Genomic DNA, 11,644 nt, shown 5'->3' on the forward strand with positions numbered 1-11,644 from the left:
TCAATTAAAATCTTACATTTTAAATTTTTCTATTTGAAATGAAAGATTAATTTTTTTAGAGTAAATAAATAATGGTCATTTATAAATAATTATACAATATTTTGCAATAAAATTTATAACTTTAATTTAACATACCATAATGAAAATATTTTCTTATACTATTACTAATTGCAATTTGGTTTGATACCAAAATTATAACATTATTTTTCTCATACTTCAATGATATTGCATTATTCTATTAATTAGATATTCTCACCTTGATTGGTGCTTTAGCATTTTGAGAATTTTAAATTCACGTGATATAATAAATTTATCTTAGAATATTACATTGAATTGGAGTATTTGAAATAAACACCATCATTGATCAATCTCTCAATGATCAAAAGTTCTCATAATTATGAGCAAAAGGCTTTTACGTGAAAAGTGGAAAAAAAATTATTGAAAGAGAATGAAATGCTGTACTTGTTTTGTAAAAAATATTTTTTTTAAAAAAAATATATTTCATATTTTTTAATATTGAAAACATTCAAAAAATAATTAATAAAAAATATTTTATCGATTAAAGAAAAAATTAAGTATTTTTTTAGAAAAATATATATATTTTTTTAATTTTAATAATTTTATTAAAATATAAAATATTTATATATGTATGATATAAATATATATTATTAATTTAATAATATATTTAAATAAATATTTTACTTTTTATATTGAGATAAATTATATAATAAAATAATTATTTTATATTAATATTTGATATGAAATGATAATTTAATAGTAGTTAGATACATATGTAAATGTAATTACTATTTAAAAAAAAACTATAAAATGGTTATAAATCGTTGAAATCAACTCATTTATACATGTATATGTAATTGAATAAAGATGCCATTCAAGAGACATTGCTGCGACCAAATGCTTCAAGCCTTCAACTACTAAAATAATTTGCTTGAAAGCCTTCAACCGAAAAGCTTGAGTTCAGCATCCGCGATCTATTCCTTTTTCCAGGCAAGTAATCATTCTCACGACTACCTCCTCAATTTCAAGAATCTCTCGCTTTCTCTCTACAATTTTCAATTCAATTTTGTTTTCCTGGTTTTGTCACTTCAGCTGGAGAAATTTGGTTTCGTTTATGCTAATAAACAGTCTTAAGATTGGAGTTATTCTTTTTCCTCCCACAGCTTTTCTAATTTGACTAAGGCTTCATTTGGAATTAGAATTTCTCAACAGTGGCTCAAACATTAATGTAATAGACACTAGTTGACTGTAGGATAAATTGTCTAAGTCTTTAAGATGATAAATTAAACATTGGTAATTTGGTAGGGTTATGTTTTGCATTTAATTAGGTTTATAAAATTGAGCAGAAATGAACTGAATAGAATCCCTCGTTGCTAGGGATGCAATTTCTCAAATAGATTATGCTTTATTCAATCCCGCAAGGGAATTAGGTAGGAGGTGTGAATAGAATCTGTTGTTTGTGAATGTTGAAAGGATAATGTTCATATTTTCAATTTGCTTATACGGATTAAATTGCATTATCTGTCAAGTTCGTTAGTTTCAATGAAATGAATGTGAGTATAGGACATACGCTCATTATTTTCATTAAGTAACAACCTCTAAGGGAATGACACATATTTGTGTTCTTTATCATAAATGTGCATGATTGTGTAATGTATACTGACTAGATAGGTAAACATGATTAGAGAAAAGTGTTATTTAAAACATGTTTAGTATCAGGAATTATTTTAAAACATCTTTATTTTCAATTATCACACACACACTGCAAATTGCTGTGGTCTGTACTTGTTAATCTACCATTTGGTTTAACTGTATTCTAGCATTTGGTTGGCTGAAATAGTCAAATAGAATCAATTTTCATGTATCACTAGCATTGTAAAAGGATGATCATACTACCTTGCATTCACGTTCAGTCAGACATTTAATTTCGTAGAAATAAGCAAACGTGCAGGATTGGATGAGAAACAAGTTTTGATCTCTTTAGTGGATGAAAAGTTTTTTTTTTTCCTCCTATTGGCATGTTTTTTTCCTTCTTTTGGTAGCATTTGTTTTTACTAGTTTGGGTACTGCTGTAATTACATTAGGTTGTGCCCTAAATTAGACTAAATTTTTGGTTAATATCAAATGTTAATAAGAAACAAAAGCACAACTATATCTCATTCAAGCTCAGCAGAACACTGGAAGACCAGGAAATAAGCTGTGGAATCCACTAGAAAATGAGAGAAATCTATCAAATTCTTTTACATCCCTATCTATAGGAACACAAAAGGGGTTTGAATTCATGACACCCTCTTTGGAGGAGAGAAATGACTACCAATTATGCTATGACTTAGATACAGTGCATAAGAGAGAATACTTAATTGCTAGGAAATAAGTTAATAAAGGAGTAGCTTCATCAAATCCTAATACACATCTAGTTTATTCTTGCTGAAAACTTCTTGAAAGAGATAGTATAGTGCTGTTAATCACATCTGTAGAAAGTGCTATTCTGCAGCAAATTGATGCAGTAATCTCAGTTCTTTTTCTTTTGGTTTCAGGGGTTCAATATCCCCCCAAGGGCTGGAGCTTTGGCTTCTATTAGAATGTTTGCTGTAATTGTGTCTGAAATTTGGAAGCAAATTGAAACTGCTCTTCAGTCTAATGATACTTGAGATTTAGTTCTCTTGTCTCATGGGAAGTCTACCATTAGTTGTTGTTAGATATATATAGTCAAAGTTAATCCTGATAGAAAAATTGACCACCTAAAAGCACGTCTTGTTACTAAATGATACACTCAAATTTTTGGGCTAGACTATATGATACTTTTTCTTTAGTGGCTAAGACTGCTTCTATCCTACTATTGATACATTGGCTACAATTCACCATTGGCCACTTCATCAGCTTGACATAAAAAATGCCTTATGTGGAGAGTTAGCAAAAGAGGAATATATGGAACAAACACTAGGATTGTTGCTCAGGGGAAGTCTAACTTGGTATGTCAACTATGTCAATCTCTTTATGTGTTAAAGAAGTCCATAAAGGCATGGTATACCATTGTCCAAAATTTGAGATGACTCAAAGTGAAGCCGACCATTTAGCATTTTTTTATTATACTTCTCATGGCATCTGCATCTATTTGGTGATATATATTGATGATATTGTTATAATAGGTATAATCATGATGGTATTACTCAACTAAAACAATGCCTCTTCAGTCACTTTCAGAGCAAAGACTTTGGTAAACTAAAGTATTTTCTGGCATTGAGCTAGCAAAATCCAGTATTGGTTTTGCAATTTTGCAAAGGAAATATTTGCTGGATATACCGAAGGAAACTAGTGTACTAGATTGCAAACATGTATAAGCTCATGTATCTAATGTCAAAATTGTTCATAGGCAGGGAGCCCTTCATAAATCCTAAAAGATATCAAAGACTTGTTGGGAAACTCAGTTATCTAATGATCGCTTGAATAGATTTTTTCTTTTGTTGCTAATGTTGTTAGTGAATTTTCCCATACTCAATGAGATAGTTACTGCGATATAGTAACCCAAATTCTTAGGTATATTAAAGGAGCTCTAGGACAATGATTGTTATATGAAGATAGGTGTTACTCACAGGTTGTTGGATATTCTAATGTATACTTGGTTGGTTCTCCTTCAGATAGATGATCTACTTTAGGATATTGTATCTTGATTGGGGAAAATTAATATCATGAAAAAGTAAAGAGCATAATGTAATTGGTCAAGTGCAAAAGCAGAAATCGAGCTATGATTTTAGAAACATATGAGCTTATCTAGTTGAAACAACTTCAAGAATTAAATTGTGGGAATATCAAACAGATGAAGTTGATCTATGATAATCAAGTAGCGGATGTAGAATACATTCCTAAAGATTTTAGGAGTACCTACTTTAGGAAAAAAAATATAGAAAATAAGAATTTTTAGAGATTTTTATGATTGTGTATCCTAATTAGATTAGGTTCCTAATTAAATTGGGATTCCTCAATTTTCATTGATGTCTCTATAGAATCTTCTTCATTCCCCAATATATCTTCCTCAAGCTCTAGTTGTGCAGTTTTATCAATTTTTTGCTCTGGAAAAGGTTCTTCAATATGTAAATGCTCAACACTTGAATTGATGGATTCTTCAATCTCATACTCTTCAACTTTTGTTTCTTTAGGTTGCTCTTTTTGTTCCTTGTTCTCATCTTCAAGCTGCTCTTCGAATTTTTCTTCTTGTTCATCTTCAACGTCAAGCTTCTTTCCTTGATTTATAATTTGAATTTCTTCTTTAAGTTCTTGCAATGCTACCGATAACTTATTAAGTTCTATTTTTGATAACTCATCAACCTATACTTCTACTTTTGATAACTTATTAAGCTGTACTCTCAATTTTTTCACACCTGAAATCACAAGTTCTTTCCTGCATTCTTTAAGCTCTCTTTCCTTAACCTGTAAGCATTGTTGTAAATCTTCATATTCTCTTTCCTTATCTGGTAAAATTTGTCTACTTTTCGATATTCACCGTGTAAGACAGAACATCTTTCATGATCACATCTATAACTATAATTATTTATCCAATGACATAGAGATAGTAATTGACCCCTATGAAATCTAATGTCATAATTAATTTCTTTGAGAACATTTTTGTAGTAATTGATCTCCTCGTCTAGCCTCTTAATATAAGTTCCCATAGCATTTGAATTAAGAAAACATACCTTGAAGGGAAAAAAAAAAAACTCAAAATTCAGCTTTTAAGAGTTGTTTCAGCTGAAAACAAGTGTAAGCTTGTTGGGTGTGGAAGCTGATTCAAATAGCTGATCCGTCAGGTTAAAGCTCCGAGTGCATTGGATTGAAGTACCAACAACGCGAAGAAACAAATCAGCTGACGACGAGTTGCTGGATTCTTCTGATTTTGGACCTTTTTTTTTTTTTTTTGGAACTATAGGCAGCAAGGAAAAATTTTAAAGGACAAAAACATCGGTGGAAATCTAAGGAATAGGAAGACTTGAATGGGAAGTCTGGTAATTTTGTGGAAAGCGATTGAATTTTGGATTGATTTAGGCTTTGATATCAAAATTGATGTAGAACAAACAAGAACAAAGAACAAACAAGGACTAATCCTTGGGAAAGAGAACTAATTCTTATATTTTATTGATCTCATAAAATTGTCATAACAAAACTTGTCTAATAACAATAAAAATCCTAAGTCTTATTTATAGAATTAAGAATCTCAATCACATTAGGATTTTAGTAATTCAATCCTAATTAGGAATTCAAGAATCCCAATTGAATTAGGAACCTAATCTAATTAGGATACACAATCATAAAAATCTCTAAAAATTCTTATTTTCAATATTTTTTCCTAAAGTAGGTACTCTTAAAATATTTAAGAATATATTCTGCATCAGTAGCACTTCATATCGCTTTTTATTCCCTTTTTCATAAAAGGATAAAATATATAGAGGTGGATTGCCACTTTATCAAACTAAAAATTGAGTAAAGATCTATTACTACTAGTTTCATTAATTTAAACGACCAATTAGCAGACATCATTACTAAATCTGTTAAAGATTCTCATATTGATTATGTTTGTAACAAGCTAGGAGTATATGATATGTATGCTTTAGCTTGAGAGGGAGTGTTAGAATGTTTGATGTAATTGTGCCTGAAATTGAGATTGTGTGTGGAGCGACTGTGTGTCGTGATGGTGATTGTAAATGTGCCTGTAAATGTCATGTAAATATATATCCTTCCATTCTTAGCGTATGTGCAATAAGTATATATATTCCTCAGTAGCTTGAGGGAATAATCAAGCTAATTCTTCCAAATTCCTATCTATTCCTCCTTATTCTTCTTCTTTTATATACCATTACGTTTTGTGATGCATTCGATTCATGTTTCCCTAGAATGTTCATCATGTTTAGTTTGGACATAAGCACTTGACAAAGAAAATAGAAAAAAAGTTCATAAATAATTTTTTATCAAGATTATTTTGTGCTATTATATAGGAGACCATTTTTTTTGTGAGATACAGGATACCATTTTGACTTCTAAACTCAACTAAACTTTAATCCTGATCTAGTTGAGATCAGTTATGAGGATCATTTTTCTTCATTCTGCTCAATTTTGACTGCTAAAACCTTAGACATTCTAAAATAAGCAATGAAACATGAAAAAAGAAAGGCATTAACAATAGAAAGAAAGCAAGAAAATTAATGGCAAAGAAAAAAAAAATCTTGTATGGTATCAAATGAGAGGCTGGTTGATAGGGATTTGGATGAAAGAGTGACAGAATGTGAAGAAGCATATTCTAGAAGGCTACAGCTGGAATATGGTTGTCGGAGAGGAATGCGGGAACCATGTGAAGGCAGCAGCTTCAGAGTCTATATAATTGAGAGAATGAGCGTGGGATGGGTGTGAATTGAGTATTTTAACCGTACTGCTGGGATGAGCAATAGAGAGGTGTTCTGGAATTATTTCCTGAAATTCTTGTATTCCACCTGTATTTCTGAACTACTGAATAAGAAACACTCTTCTTGCTGCCATTTCTTTTCTTTGCAACTTTCAATTACCATTTATTTTTCCTTTTTAGCTTCTTACTCTATCAGTGTTTATAGTATCCACCAATGTCATGGTCTCATAGTAAAATAAGATTTGTGGATATTGTTGTGAATTGCTTCTTCCTTTGGAAATAGATGAGACAATGCTCATCATAATACCATTCAGTGCAGCTGAAATTAGCCCATGATATGGAGAAATTCAATTTTCAAAATCCACCGCAACACCAATGGATAGATGAAGTTTGTAGTGTTATCGCTAATTATTTGGTAGGCTAAGTTGATGATATATTTATTGGCTGATCTTAAAAGGGTGCAAATGGACAATGAGTACTTAATGCCTTTTACTAGGAAAAGAGAAAACAACTACTAAATTGCTTTTTACTTGTTTGCCTGTGATTAGTATTATGAATGTGGGATAGAAGTTGGTATTTGAGGATTTTGAAGCAAAGGACTGTCTTATCTTCATTTCTGTACTCCACCACGTAGGCCTATATTTAATATGACATTGGAAATAGAGGGGATGAAGAAATGATTCCAGACATGAGCATGTCATTTTGCTGATGGTGATCTAGTTTGATGTTGGTAGGGAAAATGAAGTGGAAAGAGAGAAACACAACAGAAACACAAGAACTTGTATTGCTGGTTAAACTATGAAAATGGAGGGAACAAAAGATTACTTTCCATTGTCTAGCAACTTTGTCATAGTTCAAAGAAAGCCGATCTTTTATTTGGGTTCTAATGAATCCAACTATAAACAATTGAATCCTCAATTATACAATTGCCAACTAAAATGATCACATGAATCGTCCAACCCATCTGAATAAAATACAGGAATATATTATAGGTAAGTGAAGAAGCCTTCCACTGTGTTGTGTTTGACCCAGCCAATGGCAAAGAACAATTCATGTGGAGCAGGATGTCTAACATCTGCTGTACTTTTGAAAACCTGAAACCTAATGATTTTTGAATCCTCTTTGCATTTGATAATAGTCATGGGCCATAGGAAAAGGTAGAATTTGGGATAACTTATTAAAATGTTTAGAAGTGCAATGCTTAGCCCTTAGGTTCTTTGTCTTCTCCTTCCTCAGGGATTGGATGGTCTTGCTAGTGCCTTGTTGACATTAGTGGTCTTGAGGGACCATTTCTAGTGCAAGTTGCATGTCAAAATCATGCTTGATGAAATGGAAGCATTAATTCATTTTTCCTTACTTTGATTCCCTTTTTTTTTTTAATCTTTTTCATGCACGACTTTTTTCTAATTGGACAAAAGAATGCAAATGCTCAACAGGTATAAATAAACTTCTTAAATAGATATAATGGATTTTGGGGGCTAACCACTAAGCTATTATCTTATTTGTCTAAGATAACAGAAAAAATAAATAAATAAAAAAGAACCATTCACTAACGAAGTAGAATCTCTTCTGATTTGGTCCACAATGTGCTTAATTATTCTGAGCTTGACAAATGGGTCTATCCTGATTAACGCACTACTATTAATCCATCTACTTTATTTCCTCAAAATAAGCAATAGCTAATGACATATTTTATTCAAAGTTATAATTGGAGCTATGTTCCCATAACTCAATTCTAAGAAGGCTTAATTTCTGGGGATCCTCATGGTTTTTCTGCAAAACTGATGAAATAAAATATCGTGTCAGGAAAAACTTCCTTTCTAATGTGCATATGATAAGAAAGACTAGAAAATAGAAGAATCTTATTTCCTAGGCAGTATGGTTCGAGTTTACTTCTAGATGATTATGTGGTTTGGCATGATTATGTGGGACTCAACTGGTTTTGGGTGAAATATTAACTATATGGAAATCAAATGCATTAGGTTTTCAATGTCTAGTTTCCAATGAGCCTGATCACAAAAGAGTTTGCATTGATAATAGAAAGAACATTAAAATGTTGTTTGAACAAATTCAACTGCTAACTATTTTCTGTGGTTGTCTCTCATGGCTTTATGCCTATGTTTGTATATTCTCTGTGTTTGCGTGTGTGATCAAAAAAGATTTTGGGATTTTAATGTTGCACCATCTTCATTTCAACATTAAAACTTAAAAGTTCTATTATACATAATGGAACATAACAATCTCCTTATAGGAGATTTGTTAAGGCTCTCTCTTCCTCTCTGAAAAGTGAAATTACACAAACACAGGGACATAGGTTATGCATAAGATGATTACACATCAGAAAGCTTAGAGAAAACCCATGCTATACAAGTTAGAGCTTCCTCAGAGAAACTTGACGTCTATGAAGAAACATAAATAAAGAATTTCTGTTTAGCCTGTTAAAAACACTGTCCCGCACTCATAAGGAAGAAACATCTTACCCTCCTCTTCATCCATCGTCCAGAGTGTGTCTGGGCAATACTCCCATGAGGGAGATGCAATTGAAGGACAAGAGAAATTGCAACCTTGTTCACTAAACCCATCAAAAACTGGTTCAATAGTGTTTTCAATATCTTTCCATATATCATCCATAGAGATAGAGTACCCCTCTTCACCTCCTTGCACCGCCTCACTAATTTTTCCTCCTGAAGGTGATGATTCAGGCCCCCCTGTATCATAAAAGCTTGCTTCTCCAGTCTCCAGGGAAGGTGATGAATTCTGTGTAGTAATAGTTGATGTTGCGGAGCTGTCGGAAGATGACAATGATGGTGACATAGCCCTCTTCCTTTCTTGAGCCTTCTTCCTCATATGAGTCCTCCAATAGTTTTTTATCTCATTATCTGTTCGCCCAGGTAATTTGCGAGCAATTCTTGACCATCTGGCACATGATAAAGTACCATATACTAATTGAAGGAACTTTCCCAGAAAGAAAAATTAAATGATTGCTACGTTTAAAATTAATTTTGATATAGTGCAGCAGAGGAAAACTTCAATTGCTAAATGGTTTATTATGATTTTGGGTCATTAGATGCTATGTGAACATAAATTGCAATCAGGAAATTCTAGCAAGGAAAAAGAATTTGCTATCATGTAGGAAATATACAATAAATACATGGAAGGGTTATAAACAGCTAGAGTTATGATAATTTATCAAACCTATTTCCCCATTTGGCGTGAAGTTCCAACACAAGTCTCTCTTCTTGGGGTGTCATCTTCCCCCTTTTGAGTCCAGGGTGCAGATAGTTAACCCATCGCAACCTGCAACCCTTTCCAGTTCTGTTCAAACCTACAACATAACCAGGTGGTTAAAGGTAGCTCCTTTACAAAGCCACCCATCCCAAGATAAGCATACCTATTATTTGCCTCCCGCCACCTTCAAACCTGAAACTTTAGCAATAGAATCCCATCGTCGATCTCCAAACAGGTGCACAAAGTTGATCAGGAGAATGTCTTCCTGTTCAGTCCATGGACCCTTTCTGATTTCATCTTGCACCATTTTCATTTTTTTTTTTCTCCTTTTGTCTGTATTCCCAGATTTTTCTTAGAATGATAGCTTGATCCACCCACTTTTGTTGTGCTTGGACATGTAGTATGTTACTCGTATTTATATCAGTAAGTATCCATTATTGAGAAACTTTTTTGTAATCTTTTGCTATTTTAAAATACACCATTCTGCATCTTCACCATACATGTGGTGCACGCATTCTCATCTAGTGATAAGATACCAAATGCTCCTGATGTCAGCCACTATAAGGAAATAACCAAAGTAAGAGATCGATCTGTAGATGTAACTTTCATAATCAGCCTCCCTTGTTATAATATCAGCTTCTAATATATATTTATTTATTTTGAACCACAAAGATAGTAATTAATTTGGTCCATCTTCTGACAATTTTAAGTGAACAATAAAAGATGTCTGTTACTATATGCATGCACTTGCTTCAGTTGTTCATATAATAGAGCTCTTTTATTCTGTTATTTTAATTAAGATTATCTCAAAAGTTTCCACTTTAATTCTCATTGTGAACATATATAATTTCAATATAAAGGGCTAGCTCAAAACTTATTTGGATAAAAAGGAATAACTTGAAGGAAGCTACTAGATCTGCTTCTCCTTGTATTCAATTGAAAGAAAGGATGGTACTGTGCCTTGACTTTAGTAAAGGGCATGGATGTAGTAAAAGGCAACCAAAAAAGAAGAAGAGGACAAAACTTTTAAAGCAGGGAATAAGAAGGAACTATTAAATTGTCACTCTATCTAAGAAAACTGAAGGTGGAATCAGATTTTTTTTTTATTTTTTATTTTTAGGAGAAAAGACTTTAACTTTGGAATGAAAAATTATTCTAACAGTGTACCAGCTTCCCGCTTAAGAGTTAAGATGGCTACCAGAAGTTGGTCTTTGCAACAACCCTTAGCCGCCTTGGATTATGCTTATCTTAAGCCATTCTAGCTTCTTTATCTCACTTTTCATATATATTTTGCATTTTTGCATTGACTTCCTCCTTTTTATCCTCATATAATTATTTTTTTTTAAGTAGGGGAATGAGAGGGCGTGGTCTTGAACCTTGCTGTCAAGTGAGTATATGCTTTTAATTACTTGATAAGCCTGATTAAGCTCTATCCTCATGTAACATTTAAACATAGGATTTCATGTATTCATATGGCGATTAATTATCTGGCATTTTTTACTCCTATAATCTTATATGTTTATTAATTTCAATGCCCAACTGTGTGTTATATTCTTATGAATCTATTTAAGATTGGCTTGCTCAAGCATAAAATCAACACAAAAATTTTGTGCTGCTTTCATTTTCAGGTTGATTAATAGGAGACAATTTAATAGATGGATGATAAGAATTCATTGGTCTGTAAATCCACTGACAATTTAAAGACGGTTTAGGAGCCAACATATTGTAGCACTAGGAACAAAAATGATAATGAAGACATCTAAAGTGGAAAATGGCATCATGTGCCTGTATTAATAATACTAACATACATTAAATTTGTGGTGGTGATGTTCTCAATGAATCTAGCATAGTCCAGGCTAAAAAAAACAAACAATTTTATCAGTCAATAAACGAGATAATCAATCTTAGGGGCCCTTATAGTGGAGTAGAGGAGATAGAAAGATGAGCCAGTGTGACGTGTGCACCACTAATTTGTGGACACTCCACTTGAATATATCCCCCACCCCT

General features: G+C 32.4%; 1 protein-coding gene across 2 annotated transcripts; it reads right to left on the reverse strand.

Annotated features, from left to right (window-relative positions):
- Positions 1 to 8,569: 8,569 nt before the first annotated feature.
- On the reverse strand, positions 8,570 to 10,174 carry LOC110660242 (transcription factor MYB59). 2 transcript variants are annotated; one of them, XM_021818473.2, is made up of 3 exons: positions 9,830 to 10,174; positions 9,605 to 9,734; positions 8,570 to 9,326 (listed from the first exon to the last, which is right to left on the reverse strand). In XM_021818473.2, the coding sequence occupies exons 1-3, from the start codon at positions 9,948 to 9,950 to the stop codon at positions 8,840 to 8,842; spliced, it is 738 nt and encodes a 245-aa protein (XP_021674165.1). In that variant the 5' UTR covers positions 9,951 to 10,174; the 3' UTR covers positions 8,570 to 8,839. The 2 variants fall into 2 exon arrangements, with proteins under 2 accessions (XP_021674165.1, XP_021674166.1); XM_021818474.2 differs by having other exon boundaries at positions 9,801 to 10,170.
- Positions 10,175 to 11,644: the final 1,470 nt, after the last annotated feature.

The sequence above is a fragment of the Hevea brasiliensis genome, chromosome 6 (assembly GCF_030052815.1).
Source record: "Hevea brasiliensis isolate MT/VB/25A 57/8 chromosome 6, ASM3005281v1, whole genome shotgun sequence".
NCBI classification, from domain to species: Eukaryota; Viridiplantae; Streptophyta; class Magnoliopsida; order Malpighiales; family Euphorbiaceae; genus Hevea; species Hevea brasiliensis.